The sequence below is a fragment of the Pseudorasbora parva genome, chromosome 10, assembly GCF_024679245.1.
Source record: "Pseudorasbora parva isolate DD20220531a chromosome 10, ASM2467924v1, whole genome shotgun sequence".
Taxonomy (NCBI): domain Eukaryota; kingdom Metazoa; phylum Chordata; class Actinopteri; order Cypriniformes; family Gobionidae; genus Pseudorasbora; species Pseudorasbora parva.
In genome coordinates, this window is record NC_090181.1 from 23,544,325 (window position 1) to 23,569,090 (window position 24,766).

A 24,766-nucleotide genomic window follows, 5' to 3' on the forward strand; every position below is an offset into this window, starting at 1 on the left:
AATCTCCAACCTCTGGAAAATCACTCCAAATAAAAACGCTGAACAAATGAGAGTATGCTGGCAAAATGAAAATGCAACAGTTAATAATAAAATGAGAATCAGCATTCACTTGGCTTTTCATAAAATACAATGCAATACAATGATAATTGAGAGAAAAACGTTCATCAAAAGCCTGATGTATCACATTTCATACTCACATTTTAAATGATTTTTCTTAAAAAATATAAATGGATAATCGAGGAGTTGCTTCAGTCCAGTAAGTATTCATCTTGATATATTTCAAACTATTTTAAAGTTATGGTCCCACTTTATAATAGGTGCCTTTAACTACTATATACTAACATTTAAAAATAATCATTACGATGCACTTGTTGTGTACGTACATGTTTTTACATTGTATTTATATATTTAAAATATCTGCATGTAATTATAACTGTAATTAGATTATTACATCTATAATGATACTACCGTTACCTCTTAATCCATCCTTAAACCTACCATATCACCAAACCCGTATCCCACCTCAATAGCAGCAAGTGTTTTGCAAAACAATATGAACACAGTATACTTACTTTTAGCACATAGTAGTTAAGGCCACACTCTAAAAATTAAAATTTCCAAATTGAAATCTCCAGTTGATATTTTTCTAGTGACTGATCACATCTAAAATTTTCACTTTGAAAAATTCTGTGAATTGATTAAAAGAAATGTAATTGAATTTTTGTGAAGTTATGCAATTTCATTCACAGAAATTCAATTCGGCCAATTGAAAATTTTAAATGTGATCAGTTACTTGAAAATTTTCAATTGAAGACCTGCTTTTTTTTACAGTGCACCTAATATAAAATCTGACCAAAGTTGTTCTTACGCTTATAAAAAAAGTATATTTCACAGCAAAAAGATGTGTACCATGTTTTTAGAATTATACCAAATTATAGCCTTTTATGTGCTATCATCCAGAGGGCAATGGCATGTAGTAAAATATTACAGTAGGCATTATAAGTTTAATTTACAACAAAAGAAAAAAAAAAATCTTGAATTTTATAGAATGAAATTGTTTGAGCTCAGTGTGGACCTTATTTGGGACAGTTTTTTTGTGTGAACTTTAATATGTGCAAATGATTGTGGGTGATTGGAGAACGTGAACGATACACTTGATGCATCCTTCAAAACACAGCAAATGAAGGATATGAAACATCGGCAGCGGTAAATGCAGTTGGATTATGACTTCTAAAGGATTCATGGCCACTTATCTCCCACTGCCCACCCTCCATTTTTTGTCCATTTCAAAAGTTTCACATTCACAGAATTAGAGAAGTTATATTTAAATATATATTTTTAAATATTCAACCCGTTCTTTCACTCAGAGGTGTTGAATGCCCGTGTCACCTCCTTTGGTAAAGAAAGCACCTTCTGAATCTAATTCTATACAAGGTTACAATACAATACAGTACTGTATGTGTACACTATGGGTTGATATTTTGTCATATTGTTCGTGTGGAACCGAAGCAGTCTGTGTTCAACGTGAATGTCTCCTTTATTAGAAGCATCAGAGAACTCACAAGTGAAACTTTCTGAAGGCCATTTTCCGCAGACAAGGTCCAAGTTCAGTCTCACCAGAACGCATTACCTGAACTACAAATGGAATCTGAGTAATGGAGTGATTTGTGTTCACAAAGAGCACAAAGGGTTTTCAAGATGAAATTCATGGACTGGCCCATGGTCACCCAACAATTACTTTTTCTGTGAGAATAACAGGAGATTTAAAAGATTTTTCAGTTCTGGAAGTGCATCATGAAATCTGTTATTTTATTAGACATGCAGGCAAATGCCTGTATTGTAGTGTCCATAATCAATAAATGGCATTCAGCGGGTCGATGCTAAAAAGTGTCAGCGCATTCAAGGTATACTGTCTTCCAAAATTATTAGCAATAATAATAATTTATACATCATAAAATAGTTCTGTTCTCTCTCCTGTAGCAATGGGAATTCAGATTCATATATATATATATATATATATATATATATATATATATATATATATATATATATATATATATATATATATATATAACATCACATACACACACACACACACACACACACACACACACACACACACACACACACACACACACACACACACACACACACACACACACACATATATATATAACATCACATATACATACATACACACACACATATAACATCAAAACATCAATTATTAAATAATCCTCTGATTTATTTATATTTGCATTTCCTTTATTGTCCACGCAGGTGGTCTTTTGCTCAGCTAACATGTAAAATAACTAGAAAGGCAATATTGAGAAAAACAGACCGATTCACATTACATACATTTATATTTATGCCAGCAGACATATCACCCTGTAGCCAAAGACTGGTTTCCCAATGAAGCTAAGCAGGGCTGAGTCTGGTCAGTACCTGGATGGGAGACCTCCTGGGCAAACTAGGTAGCTGCTGGTAGAGGTGTTAGTGAGGCCAGCAGGGGGCGCTCACCCTGTGGTCTGTGTGGGTCCTAACGCCCCAGTATAGTGATGGGGACCCTCTACTACTGTAACAAACACCGTCCTTCGGATGAGACGTTAAATCGAGGTCCTGACTCTCTGTAGTCATTCAAAATCCCAGGATGTCCTTCGATAAACAGTAGAGGTGAAACCCCGGCATCTAGGCCACATTTGCTTATTGGCCTCTGTCCATCATGGCAGAGCTCGTTGACAGAATAAACATTCGCCGTATCCGGTCGGTAAAACCCAGAACACATCTTCCCTTTTTAAGAATGACTTCAGTGCCGTTCTTTGTTCTTTTCTCAGAGAAAAGCTTAACTCCAAGTCTTCCAGAGTCGCGGTCAAAGCTGATTCGAAAGACCGCCGTTCGCCAGATTCTGTATTTACTAGAAGCATGCAAACGCAACTCAGCCATCGTCATTATGTTAAGAAAACATTTCATTTCATTTCACCTTCGTGTGAGCCAGATAGGCAGCCTTAGGTCGAGTTTGTTTTACCTAGTAGGCCAACTAAGGCTATATCATCAGCGTATTTAAATAGTCTAAAATTTGCCTCCTTAATCTTGAATTCATTAGTAAAAAGAAGGAAAAGCACAGGGGAAAGAACACAACCTTGTGGACAGCCTGTCTTTAAAGTGAGCACATCAGACATAATCCCCATAACACCCTCTCTGGACGGCAAGAAAGAAAGTTTCTGATCCAAAGGACTAACCCTGTCTGTATTAATCCTTTTTATGTGGTGACAGTAATAGTTGTGGGTGCTGTCGCAATGAAATTTTACAGTAAAAGGTCTATTGTCAGTAGCGATGCATACGGTACACATATCAAAGTCACTTTTAAACCAAGCAGCTTTCTGTTTGTCAGAGCAGTGAATACGTGACTTTAACATTAGGTTAATCTGCGTGAGGAACATTTTCGCTCTCATGCTAAACTCCCGAGGGTGCACATTCCTATTAAAATGACTGGCTGAGCAACGGTAAATATGAAACATACTGAGAGCCCCATACGGAGGCCATGTTTTTCATAAACACTTTTTTTATACCAGCTGAAACTGGTTGAGAACTTATAGAGTTCTTATCAGGTCGAGAAAGTATTATCATATTTTATCATATACCCCAAATTCATTCTGTACTGGTTACCTATTAAGTTCCATATATAAAAATTACAGCGTTGACCTTTAAGGCCCTTAATGGTTTAGCTCCTGTGTATTTAACCGATACTCTATCGCCCTACAATCCATCACTTTCTAGACTTTTGGTAGTACCTAAGATATCTAAGTCCACTAAAACAGGCACACTCACCCAGTTTAGAGACACATCTCTTTAGCCAAGCATTAACTTGCATCTCATAACCAGTTATATTAGATCATCACAATTATTAAATATTACCTGAAACATGCTAATTAAAATGTTCCATTTGCTTTCTGTTTCTTCTTTGGGATGCCAGTGTCGTGGCAAATTCTAAGTCCCAGTTGTCTTCAATATGTCAAAGAAAGTCTCGTTGTCGAGTCGAAGTTCCAGGTCTCAGGAAGGTAAACTTTATTGTATGAACAACAAAGTGAGATGCCAGCTGAACATCTAACCATCTCATCCCCGGCTCACATTTTTATACAGTTCTAACTCGTGATCTCATTTGCAGGTGCATTACTCCTCAAACATTTATCACAGTTACTCCATTCATGGACTTATTTAGTCTTCTTTGTAAGGGTGGCCGACTGCCAATTGTTTTTCTTTCTTGGTTGTCGGTTTCCTGGTCAGTACCTGGATGGGAAACCAACTGGGAAAACCAGGTAGCTGCTGGTAGAGGTGTAAGGCAGGCCAGCAGGGGGCGCTCATCCTGTGGTCTGTGTGGGTCCTAACGCCCCAGTATAGTGATGGGGACACTGTACTGTCAAAGAGCAAGTCTTTCGGATGAGATGTTAAACTGAGGTCCCGACTCTCTGTGGTCGTTAAAAATCCCAGGATGTCTTTCGATAAAGAGTAGGGGTATAACCCCGGCATCCTGGCCAAATTTGCCCATTGGCCCCTGTCCATCATGGCCTCCTAATCGTCCCCCTCTCCTGATTGGTTTCATCACTCGGTCTCCTCTCCACCAATCAGCTGGTGTGTGGTGAGTGTTCTGGCACAATATGGCTGCTGTCACATCATCCTGGTGGATGCTGCAGATCGGTGGTGGTTGAGGAGATTCCCCCTTCTATGTAAAGCGCTTTAAGTGCCTAGAAAAGCACTATATAAATGAAACAAATTATTCTGCATGATTTAATCAAAAATGTCATCTCATCTTCAAAGTTTAAAGTGTATATAAGTATAACTGATTGTGTATTTTTTTAAAGCAACCCACAGCTAGTATATGATACCTTTGCTACCTAAGGGGAAAGTACATTTTATAAAATTATATATTTTTTGTGTGTTTTGGGGTTTGATGAATCTGAATCGACCTGAATCATGCATTACAGTGTAGAATTGTGTAATGTATATTATGTACTGTACTATGAAAAAAAAGGTTCATTCTGAAATGCTTGAGTAAAAAAAAAAAAATTGTGTCATAAAAATAAATGTTCAAATGCTCAATTTTTGCTTTCATTTTTAGTGTTTTAAGCTTTGTGTTCAATTTATCTAATGTAATATTTTAAAGAGGGGGTGAAATGCTGTTTCATGCATACTGAGCTTTTTACACTGTTAAAGACTTGGATTCCCATCCTAAACATAGACAAAGTTTCAAAAACTAATGTTGGACGTTTGATGGAGTATTTCTGTGTTAAAAATACTCCTTCCGGTTTCTCACAAGTTTCAGAGAGTTTTTTTTCGAGTATAGGTCGGCTTGACGTTAATAGATCGGAAGGTCCTTGTATGGGCCGTACGTGCTCTTATCCCGGTAGGGTGCGCGCGTGACTAGCGCGAGAGAGGAAATGCACGCCCGTAAACACTCATGTGCAGATCCAGTCGATCCAGGCGCCGCGCTCCACTTTATTCCTATGGGTGACGTCGAGCGACTTCAACGCTTCAGCACAGCATTCCAGGAAGGCAGCGCTGCATTTGAACCGATTTGAACGCAGAAATGACGGGAAGCTTCACAACTTCGCTTCAGTCGCGACGCAAAAGTGGATCTCCACTGTTCACTGCTGTCAGGACTTTACCAAATCATACCAAAGAAGTGTGTTTTTGATGGAGCGGTCCCAGCGATAAAGGTTCGGTCCTGCTTTGGAAGCAGCCGGTGAGTAAAACTGCTTCAAATGTCTGTGCTCTTGGCTATCGTCACGTGAGTAAATATCAGTAAACGACACGATCGCGTGCTTCGTCATTCAAATGCGCTAACGCTATTGTTGTTCTATGTATAACGTTACACTAGTCTGATGTGCAAAACCGTTTTGCTTGCTACTGCTAAGGTTTAGTCACATACAATAGTCCATAAACCGAATCATGTCCTCATAAACGGCGAGTAAACACACACAAATGTTGACAGGCCACTAAATACAGTACATACCACAGAGACGGACGTCCTGCTGTTGCTGTTTCTCCTGTTCAATTTATTTCAGCCTCCGAATGATTCTGGATCATTATCTGTGATAGCCATGGGTTTCTCCACGCTTGAGGACGTCACCGCTTTGTGCGCTTGTCATTCTTTAGCTCCGCCCACACGATACGCCTCCAAGCGCTCTGTTTTTCCCGGAAAGACTCGGTACAGCCCATATTTCTTTTATAAATATAATAAAACTAAAGACTTTTCGGAGATATGAAGGATGCAATACTACTCTATAGGTACTCAAGATTGACATGAGATTGACTGAAACTGAGTGTTTCACCCCCCCTTTAAGACATAATATAAATAACAAATAATATGAATAGCAACTTTTTACTTTAAAAACTACAATAGGGTATATATATATATATATATATATATATATATATATATATATATATATATATATATATATATATATATATATATATATATAAACGAAAAGTGAGATCTATCTTATGAAATCTATCTAGCCAATCTATCATCTCTATAACTATCTTCAATTAGAACTTATTAATAAAATACTTGACATTTTTAACATCGTTTAAAAAGGGCTTGAAAAGCTCCAAATAAAGTAATGTTTATTAAGATAAATCAGCTCCGCCCACTTATGGCATGAGACTGTGGCGTGGCGCTGTTGTCGTCCTCAGACTGTTGTGAGTGACGTATATGGTTTCTGCAGTTAGACCTATCTCGTTTTACTGAAAAAAACAAAACAAAAACAAAATTCTTGTGACTTCCTCATGTGTGTTTTGATCAGGAGATTCAATAATCATTCAGAAGATGCGTAATAACGCCCCCTAGTGTCTGACAATGAAAACGTGGAAACCCGGAAAATTCTGTTTTTGGACTGGCTTTCGCTCACAAATAACGGAAAATTCAGTGTTTGGCTGGGAAAGATTTAAAAATCTGTGTATTTAATTGTTTTGTTGATAGCTTGTAGTATTGCTTATTACTTTTTTATATACTCTATCTGAACTAATTTGAATTATTAGTTTCACCATTAATGATGACACCTCTCTTGCTTATGTATGTGTGTATTGAGAAACATAATCATAAAAAGAGACAGACTGCAGTCACTTAGCTCTAAACAGGATATCCCAAACTTTATTTCCTGCGTAGAGGTGTACTAGGGGAGCAATCACAGTTAGTGGACTTCCATCTTATTAGATTGAGTGCAACACACAAAAAAATCAACAAAAAAGAATCTCATATTTAATTAATCAGATCGAAATAAAACCAACCTAACGATCAAAACAAAACGGCGTGAAATAAAGCGAAAATTGAGAAGGAAGAGATAAGAGAGAGAAGAGAGAGAACATGAGGAGGAAAATAGAGTCAGCTTTAATAAGCTTATGACAAGAGGGCTGTGTAAGACACACTATGGCCACAAGGCCACACACACTTGCATTAACATGACTCTCAGCGTTAGCTTACAGCGGTCGTACACGCAATGATTTGAGCCCCTCGATCTGTACAAGACAGATAAGATAATTTAACTCACAAGCCTTCATTTAGATCAACTATTACATTACATACAATACATTCAGTCCTGCTTTGGCATGAGAGATTTCTGCCATGATGTTTACATTGCAAAAAAACAGTGTTTTGTCTCGTTTTCCTGTCAAAATATCCTCAACACTATCTGATAAGCTTTTATAAATATTCAATTGTTGTTTTCTCTTGTTCTTAAGCATACACCTCTTTAAACTGTATTAGATTTCTACATTGGACAACAAAAAAATAAAAATTATTTGAGAGATCTTCTCTGAAATCTCTGCAAATGTATCTTGTTTTATGGATTTTAGATATTTCTACTGGAAAACAAGACAAAACGACTACTTAAGAACAATATTCTCTGCAGTATAAGTGGGTTTGCAAACCTTTATACATGCTATAAATTTACACATTATAAATAAGTGAAATGTAGACATTTACGCACATATACGCACTGTTCAGGAATACCAGGAACATTTTACACATATACACTGCGATCTTTACTACAACATACAGCCTATAGAATTTCACTGGACACATTAATGCAAGATGTTAGTGAGGCCTTGGATTGGTGAGAGAGAGAGAGAGAGAGAGAGAGAGAGAGAGAGAGAGAGAGAGAGAGAGAGAGAGAGAGAGAGAGAGAGAGAGAGAGAGAGAGAGAGAGAGAGAGAGAGGGGGGGGAAATGGGGGAGGAGAGAGAGAGAGAAATGGGGGAGGGGAGGAAATAATATTATCAAAGATTAGTATTAAACCCCTGAAAGACTAAAGACCATCTGAGCAGTGAGGAAGAGGGGAAGGGTTAGGAATGTAATACATACAACAAGGCAGACCTGACACTTCACACACTTTCTCCTGATGTTTTACAGACATTTTCCAGATGGTTCACTGATTTATGCAAGATGGTTTACAGACTCGGAGCAGATAAATAACGGATTATATGTTTCCTTAATTCTTACAGGTATCACAGATTGCTCCAGACTGACCAAACACACACACACACACGCACACGCACGCACACACACTGCTCAGCGAAGAAACTAGAACAAAACAAACTCTATGCAACAATCAATCCAAAAGGCAATATTTGTCATTCTGAAGTTCTTAAGGGTCTCAAATAAATATGTTGTATTCTCTCTGTGATAATGGCAGAGCGGAGACTCTGCCTTTATTCTACTGTACAGTATATACATACACACACCTTAACGCTTCAGCGAAAAAATATTCCATACTGTTAAATAATACAACCACTGCAACAACCAAGCAGAGGGCCTTGACATATTGCTTCCTTTTGTTTGTACATGTGCTCCTGTACCAAACGACAGATACTGCCTTTTTAATATACATGTGCAAGTAAGAACAAACAAAAGAAACATTCAAATGAAACTTACGGACAGGGAAACCAACCGAACAAGCAAAGGAAACAAAAGTCTGAATATCTAGCTTTCAAACCTCTGTCGACTACGTTAATGAAGGGGATTCTGCGTACTATATACAGACAGGTTAGCATCCATGCATTGTCAACACGAAGCACATTAACATTCCAAATATGGACATGGCAAACAAGGGGGCGGGGAACGGGGAGGGGCTAGGTTTCACAGGGGGCGGTTCCAATACAGCCACGCCCTGATTTACAGACTGCAGAGCACAGATGTACAATTGCTGACCCCTGCTCTGCCAAATCAAATACATATACAGTATAAACCGGAGAGACCATGTACAGTTTGAACGCCCCGTACGGAGAGACGCACCCACGGTCGGTTGGCGTGACGGCTAGCGAGCAGCACGTACGGCGAGAGTCCGTGAAGGTCTTCACGGCAGAACTTGGTATGGCTGTAATTCACATGGTTTCACCAACTCCATCTGTTTATTGGTTAAATAGATATTAGGCTTCAGGAAAAAAGTATTTTTATCAATGTTTTTTCCGTCATTGTTTTGTAGTGTCTTTCTTGTGGATCTTAGAATTAGCAAGCAACAGCGGACCATCTTCACCAGGGACTGAAGGTCATCTTCAAAGGTTTCCTGCAGAAATGCCCTAAAGCCTGTACAATATTGTATCCTTTCATTAAACATGTAAAGCAAAATAAAACAAACACAACGAAAAAGATCGAATAAACAGCTATTCGAGCTCATTTTTTTTCTTCTCTTTCAAAATCAAGCTACTGGAACTACAAACCCCAACACAGAATCCCAGAATTCCTTTAAAAACACTCTTTCATCACAAGAAAAGGTGTTCAGATGCAGTAAAAGAGCTTTAGGCTGGATCCCTTCAGTACAAACACCTATAAGAAATGTCACCAAGGCCTCTTTATCCTTGCAAGGACATTTTTTGGTGTGGGTAAAAAAATGTATGATTCGAAATAGAAAACCCACTTCAGGGGCTGTGGCACACTGCAGTTCTCCATTATAGAAAGGGTTTCCCTTTGGCAAATTTGGCTCAAAATACACAATAGATGGAGTCCAACATATCTACATCAGATCTACTGTGCTCATTCCAGAAGCGTGAACTTATTTTCAATTACCCACTAAGACTGGAAATCGAACTTTGGAAAGGACAGTGAAAAATCCTGCAATTGCATTTTCAAAATTTAAAACGAGCAACTTTTTTTAGTTTGTTCTGTTTGTTTGTTAAACCATGCTATCCTAAAGAAGTTTAGAGTCAAATTCAGATTAGTTCTACAATTTCTGCTTTTTAAAATCGACCTACGTCTAAAACCGTGACTACTCTACGAGATTTACCTTACAGCTCCGTATGCAGAGAATCTACAAAGTACAAAGAAGCAATCTCAGCAGGGTTGGAGGGAAAAGCGTGCCCTCGTAAACTCCACATAGATGAGTGACTGAGTGTATCTGTACGGGATATTGAGCAAGTTTATCAAGCAAAAGTCTACCAATTATACATGCTTGCATGTGTGTCTGAGAACAAATCAATGAAAGTATGGCCACTGGTTCTACGTATTTCTCAATGTTTGTGTCCGTTAATGTATGCGTGTGTGTGTGTGTGTCTGGACGGAAAGTAACAGTCATAATTGTAAACTCTCGATGTGATGTTGGCAAAAGCATGTCACATGCTGGATTATCTCAATACACTGACCTCACATACGTTCCATCGATTGCATAAATTAACGTTCTAATCCGTAACGAACCGCGGTATGTTCGTAATAGAAAATTCAGGATGTTCCTTAACCCGAGCTCACTCAATAGCACTTCACGATCAATGCTCTGAAATCAAAGTCTTGCACTAGTGCACCTCTGGTCTCTGAAGCTTCAGCGCAAAGAGAGACTCTCCTTATTGTTCTTCTCTTCTCTGAAGTGAAATGAACTGCACCAGTGCAAGAGATGGATAAAAACTGGCCTTCACAGCAATTAGTCAAACAGAGCTGCTCTTGAATGTGACAAAAGCCGAAAACGAACGGCGAAAGTTGAACCCTTTCGTTTAAGACCGCTTCGATTACATAATCTGTAAACACATAAAGTGGCGGGTCTGAAAATTCACCCAAGCAAAATTACCGCTCGGTCAACATTAAGATAACAAACCTATAACACACAGCCACATTACCCAGAGTTCCATGGCACTATGAAGGGAGCTTACAGATTCCACGGTCCCACGTGGCTTTTATACTGGTTTAGGTTAAAAAAACAGCACAACTACAGTAGTTAAAGGTAGCAATAGTAGCTTTTCATAGTCTAGATGTTTGAACACTGTGGTCATTTAGCGCACACAACAAACAGAGGAAGATGAGGATGAAGGAGAGGCGTGTGGAGAGAACAGAAGAACTCTGATGGTCTGCGGAAAAACGATTATCCACATGGAACCCGAAAACCCGAGTCCGCCGCTGTTGCCTTCCTCTGCAGTCTTTAGTTTTTTCCCTTTATTCGAACCTTTAGTCTTTGCGTATTTTCCACAGAATGCATGAACGTGTGTGTCACTGTGTGAAGGTGTGTAGTTCTGAGTGTGTGCATGTGTGAGCGCATGTGTGTGTGTTTAGAAGCCCTTGATGTGGCAGTAAGCCTCCAGAGAGGAGAACAGGATGTAGAGGAGCCAGAGGCTGATGAAAAGCATGGTGGTCAGCACTTTAGCAGTCCGCGGACCCCCAAGCTCACCACCGATGTCGGGCCGGCGGCGGTACATGAGCACCGCCACGCAGATGAAGGCGAAAATGGTGAAGAGGGTGACAGAGAAGGCCAGGCTACCCGGATCCACCCTGAAATCACGGTCCTTTGAGTTGTGGTAGATGGCGGCGATGGACCAGGCGACTCCGATGCCCAAGAAGACGTTCACAGCATTGCTGCCAGTCACGTTTCCGATGGACGCGTCGGCGTACTGATCCTGTATCGCTGCCACTTTACTGGCGAAGGTGTCTGAGAGGAAGACGATGAGGAAAGAAGGAAAGGAGAAAAAAGGGAAAGATTGTAATACAGTCAAATACATCTTTTTCATAAACATTCATAAACATTCCGAGGGAATAATAATTATAAGAAGAACTTAAATAAATAAGCAATCAAATAAACAAGCATAAATAAACAGAATACACACTTCCATTCAAAAGTTCTAGATCAGTAAGATTAAACGTTTTTTTAAAAGAAGTCTCTTCTGCTCACTAAGACTGCACTTATTTGATCCAAAATACAGCAAAAACTGTAATATTGAGAATTGTTTTGCCATTTAAAATAACGGTTTTCATTTGAATATATTTTATATATATATATATATATATATATATATAATTTATTCCTGTGATTCAGAATTATCAGCATAATTTCTCCAGTCTTCAGTCACATGATCCATCAGAAATCATTCTTATATGCTGATTTGCTGCTCAAGAAACTTTTATTATTATTAATATCAATGTTGAAAACAGTTGTGTAAATGATTCTTTGAGATATAAAATTCTAAAGAACAGCATTTATCTGAAATAGATTGTATTTTGTAACACTATAAATGTCTTTAATGTCACTTTTAATCAATTTAATGCATACTTGCTGAATAAAAATATTAATTTCTTTAATATCCTTCCCAAGTTTTCTTACTGACCCCAAACATTTGAATGGCAGTGGAAAATTATACAAAACAAGTCTATTTCAAAAAATGTTTTTATTTTACATTTTCTATTCATCACAATTTAATTTTTTTCATTGTTTTAAAACTAGTCTCAACATTGATAATAATAAATGTTTCTTGAGCACCAAATCAGCATATTAGAATGATTTCTGAAGGACCATGTGGCTCTGAAGACTAATGATGCTGAAAATGTAGCTTTGCCATCACAGGAATACATTACATTTAAAAAAAATAGAAAAAATAGAAAACAGTTCTTTAAAAGGTTAAAAAGAATAAAGTCATATACACCTAGGATGACTTAAAGGTGAGTAAATCATGGGCTAATTTACATTTTTGGGTGAGTTAACCCGTTAAATTGTAAAAAAATATATTTCACAATATTAATGTTTTTACTGTATTTTGGATCAAACAAATGTAGCCTCAGTGAGCTGAAGACACCTTTTTTGGTTTATTTGGCTGTACCAAAAGTAAAACCAAATAAACCATAAATACATTCAGATACTTTTTTCCAGGAATAAAAAATCTCGTTAAAAGAGCACAGACAAGTAGTAGTACCCCATTCTCTCTCACTCATCTCTCCTTTTTTGGTGAGGATGCAATTTTGTAATAACAGCCTGGTTAACCTCTGATTTGAGTTGAAATCAGTGGGCTGTCTGCTATTTAAACAGTGTGGTTTCTCTCTCTCTCAGAGACAGCTGCATGGTAACAGGTTGATCTACTGCTGACAGCTGAGAAGCCATGAGGGTGCTGATTGTGCGTTCTGTCTAGGAAGGCCTCTAAATAACCCTAGATGCACATACCCTTCCTTTCAAACTCGTTCTTCCTCCCTGTCTCTTTTCATTTTCATCTCTCTATTTTGTTATGCTAATGTACCCATAACACATAACCCTGCTGAACTGCTCTGGATATGTTGTTATTACTCTTTGCTGCCTGTCGTCACAAAGAGCCATTTTCCTCATTTAAAGGTCTCGCTATCCTGCGGATACACACTGTAATATTCACACATGCTAATATTATATTCATAGGATCAAGTAAAGACATTTATAATATTACAAAAAAATTATATTTCCAATATATGTTGTTGTTTTGAACTTTCTAAGAATTGTCATGATGAATCATTTCAAACAGCTCAAAGTTGTAATTCCGGTAATTCCAGCGCGACATAACTGCAGCACTCAACATCAGTCTAAAAGTGAAGGTTAGAAACTTTCCGTGGAAAAGTATCCGAGAACAAGAGTAGTCATTAGAGGGCTTAAAAGACATCGGCATCTCAAGATACTATTATAAAGTCAAAGCTGGGTTTTACTATAAAGTACTTAACTCTGAAATAACATTTTCCTTCTTGTTATTCATCACTGTCCTGTTATGTTGTTGTAAACAACAGCATGGATGGAGCCGTTTCCATGGCATTACCAAGGAAATTCTCAGTTAAGGCTCAGCTAACACCCAGTCTGGTGTAAAGTCCTGCCAAAGAACCTGGCAGCGTACAGACGACAACTGCTGCTAATGTGGGTGTCATGGCAATGCATAGCTTCATCCTAGAAAGACGCTTGGGAGCAGTTAATCATTACAGATTTAAATGTATCAGCGATCCAGACTGTTACAGACTTCGAAACTGTTATAAACCTCATATGCTTGCATTTGCATATGCAGGACGACCACACATATAGTTTAAATGAGTACTTTATTGACTATAAAAGTCCCTGTGGCTCAAGTACACTATATTGAAGCATCAGGACACCCCTTCAAATCATTGAATTCAGGTGTTTTCAATCACTTTCATGGCCAAAGGTGTATATAATCAAGCACCTAGGCTCACAGACTGCTTCTACAAACATCTGTGAAAGAATGGGTTTTATAACAAAATGGAAGCAATTGGGAACAACAAGCAACTAAAATCACAGAGTGGGGTCAGCGCATGCTGAGGCGCACAGTGCGCAGAAGTCGCCAACTTTCTGCAGAGTCAATAGCTACCGATCTCCAAACTGGCTCAAGAACAGAGCTTAGAGAGTGCTCCATGGAATGAGTTTCCATGGCCGAGCAGCTGCATCCAAGCCTTACATCAGCAAGCGCAAAGCAACATTTTTTCACACTGCCACTGGACTCAGTGGAACAGTTTGGGGATAGCCACTACCTGTTCCAACATGACTGCGCACCTTTGCACAAAGCAAGGTCAATAAAGACATGGATGAGTGAGTTTACTGTGGAGGAACTTGATTGGCCTGCACAGAGTCCAGACCTCAGCCCGATAGAACACCTTTGGGATGAATTCGAGCAGAGACTGCGAGCCAGGCTCTCTAATCCAACATCAGTGCCTGACCTCATAAATGCGCTTCTATAAGAATGGTCAAAAATTTCCAGAAGAGTTGAAGGGCCATATCAAACCCAACAGATTAAGAATGGGATGTCATGTGCATGTAAAGGCAGGCGCTCCAAAACGTTTGGCAATATAGTGTATGTCTGTGCTGGGAAATACAAAGTGGACTACAAAATATTTAAATCGAGAGAGAGAGAAAAATCACTATAATTAACCTTTCATATCACCACACATTAGCGAGACCGCATTCAGAGGATGCACGTTACTCATCAAGCCCATTTTCATTTTAAATTCATAGAGCAAATTATTAATTCAAGATCCTCTAGCTATACGAAGAATCTAAAGGCTTTGTTTTCTGTTCCAAAGCATTGTGAACGCTGCCTTATCAGTCAGCGTACATGTCCCTCGCCTGGTTTCTGGCCGTGCGCTTGGCTAATTGGAAGTTCAATTGTTTTCTCAGTACTATTGGCTTTCCTCTCGCACTACAGATTAACGGATTTGTCATTTTGTCAAACTGTGCAGAAACAGCAGAAAAACCAATCAATGGATATGGTTGCAAACTCTTCAGCAGAACAGTTTTTAAAATTTGCCTCATTTCCCTTACTATTGACTTGATTTTTGACCTGTTACTGGTTAAGACATTTTTGGTACCTGAACCAGGCTTTGTGATTTTATCATCTAAACAAACACAATTAAAACTACTCATTCATTCATATTTATTTTTAATCATTGGTCAAACTTAGCCAAAACATGTGCATTGTCTAAACTTTAGCTCCCAAAAGAACTTTTCTCTAACAATTAAGGAAAGACACAGTTTCCTGTTAGCAAGTGATTTTTTTGCTAGAAAGTGATTTTAGCTGATAGGGTTACGATGTGTCTGAAAAAACTGCTTGAATGTAATTTTCTCCTACTAAAGCACTAGTTCTCTAAACACCTGTAGTTCTTCTACTAGTACTGTCACTATTTTAGATTTACACTACGGTATTATCCTGGGAAAGATAAGGGACACTATATCTTACATTTTGAATACAAATATTTATATTTTGTGTTTTATCTTTTTATATTCAGTATTTTTTTTCTTCCCCCAAAAAGCATTGCTAGAAAAAGCCTTACTTAAATATTCATGAAGCGGCACAGTTTGTGTAAAAAGCAATATTGAAAAACAGCGTCCCATTTTCATTTTTGTTTCAATCACTTTTAGAGTTTCATCAATCTAATATAGAGAATCTGTGGGATATTGTGAAGAGAAAGTTGAGAGACGCAAGACCCAACACTCTGGATGAGCTTAAGGCCGCTATCGAAGCATCCTGGGCCTCCATAACACCTCAGCAGTGCCACAGGCTGATCGCCTCCATGCCACGCCGCACTGAAGCAGTCATTTCTGCAAAAGGATTCCCGACCAAGTATTGAGTGCATAACTGAACATAATTATTTGAAGGTTGACTTTTTTTGTATTAAAAACACTTTTCTTTTATTGGTCGGATGAAATATGCTCATTTTTTTGAGAATTTTGGGTTTTCATGAGCTGTATGCCAAAATCATCAGTATTAAAACAATAAAAGACCTGAAATATTTCAGTTGGTGTGCAATGAATCTAAAATATATGAAAGTTTAATTTTTATCATTACATTATGGAAAATAATGAACTTTTATCGCATATGCTAATTTTTTGAGAAGGACCTGTATATATATGTATATATATGTATATATATAAATAGTTTGGACACATTACTATTTGTAATGTTTTTGAAAGAAGTTTCTTCTGCAGAATTTTTTGATATATTATACAATAGTGTGATATATTATTACAATTTTATATAACTGGTTTTCAATTTATTATACTTTAAATGATCATTTATTTCTGTGATGCAAAGCTGAATTTTCAGGATCATTTCTCCAGTCTTCAGTGTCTCATGATCCTTCAGAAATCATTCTAATATGATGATTCATTTTCAAAGTTGGAAACAGTTCTGCTGCTTAATATTTTTTCATAACCTGTGATACTTTTTATAATACTTTGATGAATAAAAAGTTCAAAAAAAGAAAAAGAAAAATAAGCAAATGTTTTAAAAATAGAAATCTTTTGTAACAACAATATACACAACTGGTCGGTAATTTGGGGTCTTTTTTTATTTTAAATGAATAATTTTATTCAGCAATGATGTGTTAAATTCTGTATATTCTGGAAACAAATCCATTCATCTGCACTTATGCAAAAAAATGTGTGGAAGTTCCAGGTGTATTGATGATAACCATGATATAAAAAAGTGAAATAGGCTTATTGATATCATGTTAATACTGCATGAGCTGAAGCATCCCTGTGTTGCAACCAAACATTTATGCCTTTTTTTCTGCTTCTGTGAAACAGAAACAAAGATATTTTGAATATGCTTGTTTTTTGTCCATAAAATGAAAGTCAAAGGGGTCTAGTGTTGTTTTGGACCCCGTTGACTTACATGGTATGTTTTATCTTCTTCTTCATACAATGAAAGTCAATGGGGTCCAAAACAACACAACAAAATCCTTCAAAGTATCTTCCTTTATGTTCCAAAGAAGAAAGAAATTCACTCAGGATTGGAACAACATGATGGTGAATAAATAATGACAAAACTATATTTTTTGGGTGAATTATCCCTTTAAGGATGTTCTGAAAAATACTGATTAAGAAAATGTCCTTTTTGTGCATGACATTGTCAATGTATGATGACTTTTACTGGAAAGCAAGATGTAAATGTAAGAAAATTATTTTCTGCAGTGAGATGAGAAGAGCAAAAGGAGAAATGGAGGATGAAAAAAATAAACGGAGTGAGGTAAAGAAGGAGAAGAACAGCATTAGAGAGAGAGATGAGAATGCCTTTGCATTCTGCTCCCTCAGCGTTTTCTCTATGAGTAGTCCGGTGTGCCTAGAATACTAAACACGGTGAACATGTACTGCACTTCCAGCAGACACAACCTATTTAACGTCTGTGTGTGTGTGTGTGTGTGTGTGTCTCTTCTGTACATGAACATTGTGGTGTGTGTGTCTCTTCTGTACATGTGGTGTGTGTGTTTCTCCTGTTTTAAATAACAGTTATCATGACTGATGAAGGTAATATATGGGGGTGCAATGTAGCAAGGAGCTTTACTCTGCATAATTATATGATATATCATAATCATAGCCATGCGCATGCTCACACACACACACACGCGACACAAGCGCTTGGACATCCTCATTCTGTGATAAATGCCTGTATGTAAATATAAACATGGGTGGCTGAAGCACAAAAATCAGAGATGCATGTTTTTCCCCCTCACCTGGCACTGAAGTGCCCAGCGCCACAAACACCACGGCTGTGACGGAGTCTTTGAGTCCGATGGTGCAGCCGAAGTGGGAGGCTAGGTCTCCGATGAAAGCTGTCAAGAGGCCAATCATGCAGATTGACACCACGAAACACGCCCACCCGTTCCAGTAGTCGGTGGGGGGGACGAAGGCGAAGAGAACTTTCCAAAAGACAGTGAGGAAATGCATGACGTAATCGAAGCAGGAGGGGAGCTTCTCCTCTCCGCACTCTTCATCATCATCATCCTCACCTGCAGGAAGATAATAAAGAGAAATAATTAAATTTGACCTTCTGCTGCAAGCTGAATAAACCCCTAAATATTAAAGTTTGCTACATGAGTCATCCTGTACCATATATGCTAAAACAAGCAAGGAATATAATAGATTTGCACTGAAGGAGGAATCTGGGCCATATCTAAGGGACCAAAATGTGTTCTTTCAAATGATCAGCAGTCATGGCAGTGTAGATAAAGCCACACACACACACACACACACACACACACACACACACACACACACACACACACACACACACACACACACACACACACACAGCGTTTCCATGTTGTATGGGGACTCTCCATAGGCGTAATGGTTTTTATACTGTACAAACCGTATTTTCTATCCCCTTACACTGCCCCTGCCCCTAAACCTACCCATCACAGGAAACATTCTGCATTTTTACTTTCTCAAAAAAAAACTCATCCTGTATGATTTATAAGCATTTTGAAATATGGGGACATGGCCAATGTCCTCATATTTCACCCTCTCCTTGTAATACCTAGTCATACCCATGTCATTATACACATTTGAGTCCTCATATTTCACCCCCCCCCCCCACACACACACACAGACACAGCTTTTTATCAACATGTAGAACACGCATGTGTGCATGTGTGTGTGTTCAGTGAGGGTCTAATCTGTTTGATATTCTGTTGGTGCGGCGTTTCCTTGAGAGCGAAACGCGAGCAGCTTACACACGCCCACACACTGCTCTCTGACAGGTGAGGCTGTTCCTTTAAAGTGTGATTAGATGATACAGGATGTTCAGAAATCTCGCCTATTCACAGCATCAGCTGAGAGCAAACGGATTCAAGCCTTTGGCAGTGGATTCCATCATTGTTTTGCTAAGACTTTCTATTCACAGGCAAAACCTGATAACACGCTGCGATTAAAAGGATTATTGATCCGAGTAGATAATTAGACTGGGACACACTCGTTGAGACAGAACATCCACACTGATCATTCAAAATACTATCAAATAAAAATTTTAATCAAAAAAGAACTTAGATTTTTTTTTTCCAATCATTATGAGACCCTTTTGACGATTCAGAAAGAAATATGCTGATCTACATGAGTGTATATGTGTGTGTCTGTATCATTACAGCACAAGAATATTTGAAGGTCACAATGATGTTTGCTGTCAGTGCAGTGCATGTATGTAAATATGGATACATCTGTGTCAAAAAGACAGAGAAGGTCAACGTGATGCTTTATGTGCTGCCCACAAGTGTCTGAAGGGTGTAAATGCCTCATAAAAGAGCATCAGATTGCTTTTGGAGAAGAGTAATGCATGCATACATGCACTATTTTTTTGTCCTAAATGAGGATGTATTGTAGACTTACTGTCTATTATTGCAGCTTTTAATTATATATTTTTGGTTTTAATTTTAGTTTAAGTTGTAGTAATTTTATGTGCTTTTATAATTTTGTTGTTTTTATAAAATATAGCAATATATATGTAATGTAACATACAATTATTTACAATCATTTAATATTGTATTTCTAATATTTATATATTTTATAATATTTGTAATAGTTTGAAAATATTTGTAATAGTTTAGTTATAAAACTAAAATATATTAACATTGACCAAAAACTGTCAAAAATACCCCCTTCACATATAATAGTTTTTTATTATAATTGTTTAATGGAAATTTCTTTATGAATTATTTTCCCAGTAAAAGACATCTCCAAATGGTTGTGTGACATGTAGCTCAATTCTATTGACCATTTTGTGCCCAATCTACAGATAAGTAAACCCCTACACACTCCGTGCTCATGTTGTGTTGACTCTCTCCTTATCTTTCGATATAAATTATCTTGCTGTGCTGCGGAGTCTGACATTTAGCAAAGCTTTTAAACTTTAAACTCTTCAATTTACTGCCATTAGCTGCAGACCTTTTCCTCTTCTTTGTATCTATCTGTGTGCATTTGCGTGTATACGCGTGTACGCCTGTGTGTCCTGATAAAAAGTCTGTTGTGTCCTCAGCGCCATTAGATAAAAAGACTAAGTCATTGACATCTGTTAAGAATCGATTCATGTAAGTTTGATGTTACATAGGATGTTTACATTGCTTTTTTCCAGTGTGAAAGTAAATGGTGCTGCCAAGATCAAAAAATTACAACAACAACAAAAAAAAAACGTTATATTATTATATAAATAGTCTATTGTAAATTAAAATCTCATTTATATGGCTCGAAAATGCACATATAAATTTGTCGCACTGGGATTCATTCAAGACACACAAGACAAAAAAGCTGTTTTAGGGCAGATCAAAATGATATATGAAAAGACAGCAGTGGTGTACTGGTGATTACAGGTCAGTTCAGAAAGCAGAGCAACGCACACACACACACACACACACACACACACACACACACACACACACACACACACACACACACACACACACACACAAACACACACACACACAAAGGCTTTTAACCTTGCTTTGCCCCAGAGCACAAATTGGCACACTGAGAGGTGTTCAAGTGTGAATCACTAAGTCACCAACACCTGATCCACACACACACAAACACACGGCTAGAACAGCAGCAGCAGCCTCTATGATCATCAGTCTCTCCGAGGTCATGCTGCGAGTGCTAATTACTTCAGAGAAAACACCCCCCCCCCCCCCCCAAAAAAAAATCCCTCTCTCAATTTTTTTATTTTTTATTATCTACTGCCATTCTGTCCACTGCAGAGAGAATGAAGAATGCATGGCTGTAAGTGTCTGAGTGAGGTGAGGCTATAAGACTGAATTTCCTGAGTAGCAGAACGGCTACCTGGGGGCGCTTTACAGGAGAAGAGATGCATTACAAACATACTGTATGCTTTTAAATATAACAATTATTTTTTTGCATTGATGGTTCCATGATGGAGAACATTTAACATCCATTGAGGGTTTTTTTATGGTGAAAAAAAGTTTAAGTTAAAGTACGCCATTATGCTATTTTAAAGGTTTCTAATTTTGTTTTGGAGGTCTCCTTCAATAGGTTTATATGCATCCATGGCAAAAAAAATGTTCTCATCGCAGCATCACCTCTTTTCAAACAGTGTCTCAAACAGTTTCAGAAAGGATTCGGTCTCTCTAAACTGCTCCTTCCTGCGAGCCTACTCTGCTCTGATTTGTCTTCTGCTTACAGTGTGTGTCAAAAACAAAATGCCTATGGTTCTGCTCTGGTAAGGCAGGATCTGGAGCGACTTTACCAGCTCACAAGCTGCGTGGAAACAGACAATAATAAAATTTGCAAAAAGGGAATCCGGCAACACTTGTGGTAAGGGGAGCTTTAATAAATTACAAAAAATGATCAAGGCATTTTGGCTTAGGAGACTTCTTCAGGGTATACAACCGACACAGTGCATGAACATTTTAGGAAAACATCCCCATACTGAGTTACTCATACAAAGAAAATGAACAAAAGCTGACAAGCTCCACTCAACATGTCACACTAATAGGTTAAAGGTTAATGATCAGAATGAAACAAATCACCCATCCAGAAAACATCCTCATCAAATTGGCACGTTTTACCCCTTTCTATGTCATGATACAGAGAGAAATACTGTAGGTACAACAAATGCTGTAGAAAGATACTTTAAAAAATTGTCAAGACAGTGCCAGTACCCAAGTTTCAAGTGGAAACCATACAAACGTAACATTTGATGCAATCTTCCTGCAGAGCCTAGCTTTAAACCTATTACTAGAATCTTCCAGGCAGGTGTATTAAGACAGGAGCCTAAACTCCACAGGAAGATGGCCCTCCATGACAACCTTGATATAACCCTATTGAAAACAAAAGCGCTAAACAATGGCATTTAACTAATTCAGGCACTTCTGGCAACACGTATGAAAGATAAACATCACAAATGAATATTCCTTTTTTAATGAATCACTAAATCAGACCTGCCGATGCTCCTCACAAACCCAAATACTCACCAGCGCTGACTGTGATGGCCTCGATAAACTGGTCCCTCCAGCTGTTGGTGCCAACCAGAAGAGCCAAGTTTGTCTTTTTAATCAGCTTATCAACAGTGTTCTATATGTGAGAGAGAGAGAGAGAGAGAGAGAGAGAGAGAGAGAGAGAGAGAGAGAGAGAGAGAGAGAGAGAGAGAGAGAGAGAGAGAGAGAGAATCATTACTGTCAGTGTAACTGAGAACAGGAATAAACAAACAAACAAACACACACTTCAGACGAGGCGGATCACAATCCATCGAGTGCTTCTGACTGCTCTCTGGTCTGCCCCGCTATGAAGTGTGTGTGGGATCAGAGTGTGTGTATGTCTCAGGATGGCTAGTGTGTGTGGGCTAAAGTGCAGGCGTATGCATGTGTATCGCGCTGAAGTGTGTGGAGGCGACCGATGAGATGCCAACGTTCAAGATCCTTGAACTTCCCTGACAGAATGTGAGTGTTTCTATAAGAAACTAGAAGGAAACTTGTTTCTCAGAAAAATGGGCATCTGCACACTTGCAGTCTGATGTATTTCTGCTTCATACTCTCGAAGTGCTGAATGTAGTAACCCAGTGTCAGGTTTGCGTGAAAACTAGCAGCTATTGTCAACGAAAATCATCCACAAATCATAATAAAAGCCCTCAGTATACTAATTTTACTGCATAACAGATCTTAATGTGAGCTCCTTATGATAATTGGCTATTGCTTATACTGTACACCAATCAGACATAACATTATGACCACCGACAGATGAAGTGAATAACAATGATTATCTCTTCATCACGGCACCTGTTAGTGGGTGGGATATATTAGGCAGCAAGTGAACATTTTGTCCTTTGAAGTTGATGTGTTAGAAGCAGGAAAAATGGGCAAGCGTAAGGATTTGAGTAAGCTTGACAAGGGCCGAATTGGTGACTGGGTCAGATCCTTTCCAAAACTGCAGCTCTTGTGGGGTGTTTCCGGTCTGCAGTGGTCAGAATCCATCAAAAATGGTCAAAAGAAGGAACGGTGGTGAACCGGCAGCAGGGTCAGGGTCAAGGCTCATTGATGCACATGGGGAGAGATGGCTGGGGAGCTATTGTAGCTCAAATTGCTCAAGAAGTTAATGGTGGTTCTGATAGAAAGGTGTCAGAATACACAGGGCATCACAGTTTTTTGTAAATGGGCCTGCATATCCGCAGACCAGTCATGGTGCCCATGCTGACCCCTGTCGACTGCCGAAAGCACCAACGTGAGCAACAGCACTGGACCACGGAGCAATGGAAGAAGGTGACCTGGTGTGAGGTGTTGACGTCAATCCAATCGAGCATCTGTGGGATGTGCTGAACACATGGAGTCTGATCCATGGAGGCCCCACCTCACAACTTATAGGACTTATAGGACGATTTGCTGCTAACATCTTGGTACCAGATATCACAGCACACCCTAAGGGGTCTATAGGTTTTTGGCAGCAAAAGGGGAACCAACCCAATATCAGGTCATAATGTTATCCCTGATCGGTGTATGTACATAATAGTTCATATGAAAATGAAAATTTTGTTTTGTCATTTACTCAACATCAAGTCGTTCCAAACATTTATAACTTTCTTTTGTTCTGCAGAACAGAAGATAATTTGAAGACCTTTTTGGTCCATAAAATGAAAGTCAATGGGGTCCAAAAAACAACAACAAAAACATGGGGCCTTCTTGAATTTTATTGTATGGACAAATAAATACTGAAACATTCGTCAATTATCTTCTTTAGTGTTTTACAAAAGAAAAAAGTCATACAAGTTTAGAACAACCTGAGGTTAAGTAAATCGGGGAAGTATTTCCCCCATTTAGTGAATTTTTGGTTGAAGTACCCGTTAAGGTTTCTTTAATGTGATTATGAATACAAACTGTGAACTATTAAGTTTAAACAACACACCTTAAATTCATAAGATTCCTCAATGATAATCTCCAGTTTGGGGTGATCTCCGAGCATTGGTTTCCCCATCTCAGCGATGCGTCGTTCCTCTTCATCTTCGCCTGTCAGAGGCTCCTCCTCCTCCTTTCCCACTTCTTTCTCCTCCTCTGCAAACAAAACACCAGTCAGAGTAGAAAACAAACTCACCAAATCAGCCACCTTATATGTCATCCAAAACGTGTTTGTGGATCAATAGGTTTCTGTGGATAAACTGGATTGTGTAAATAGACATGAGTTTTTGTCAAAATGCTACAGTGAACAAAAATTTGTCTCTGCAGGTGAAAATCCTTTAAAAGGTCAAAATCTCAGATCTTCATTGGTAAATGTAATAAAAAACTGTGTCCATTT

At 38.3% G+C, this 24,766-nt stretch overlaps 1 protein-coding gene across 8 annotated transcripts in view; it reads right to left on the minus strand.

The window, feature by feature from the left end:
• Positions 1 to 7,126: 7,126 nt before the first annotated feature.
• The window catches only part of slc8a1b (solute carrier family 8 member 1b), a 168,113-nt gene continuing 150,473 nt past the window's right edge, over positions 7,127 to 24,766 (minus strand). For all 8 annotated transcript variants that reach the window (XM_067455601.1, XM_067455596.1, XM_067455597.1 and 5 more), the window contains exons 4-7: positions 24,380 to 24,525; positions 22,459 to 22,558; positions 18,214 to 18,489; positions 7,127 to 11,902 (exon numbers count right to left, since the gene is read on the minus strand). In XM_067455601.1, coding sequence (XP_067311702.1) covers positions 11,526 to 11,902; positions 18,214 to 18,489; positions 22,459 to 22,558; positions 24,380 to 24,525 — 899 coding nt within the window. In that variant the 3' untranslated portion in view covers positions 7,127 to 11,525. The remainder of the gene's footprint in view (positions 11,903 to 18,213; positions 18,490 to 22,458; positions 22,559 to 24,379; positions 24,526 to 24,766) is intronic.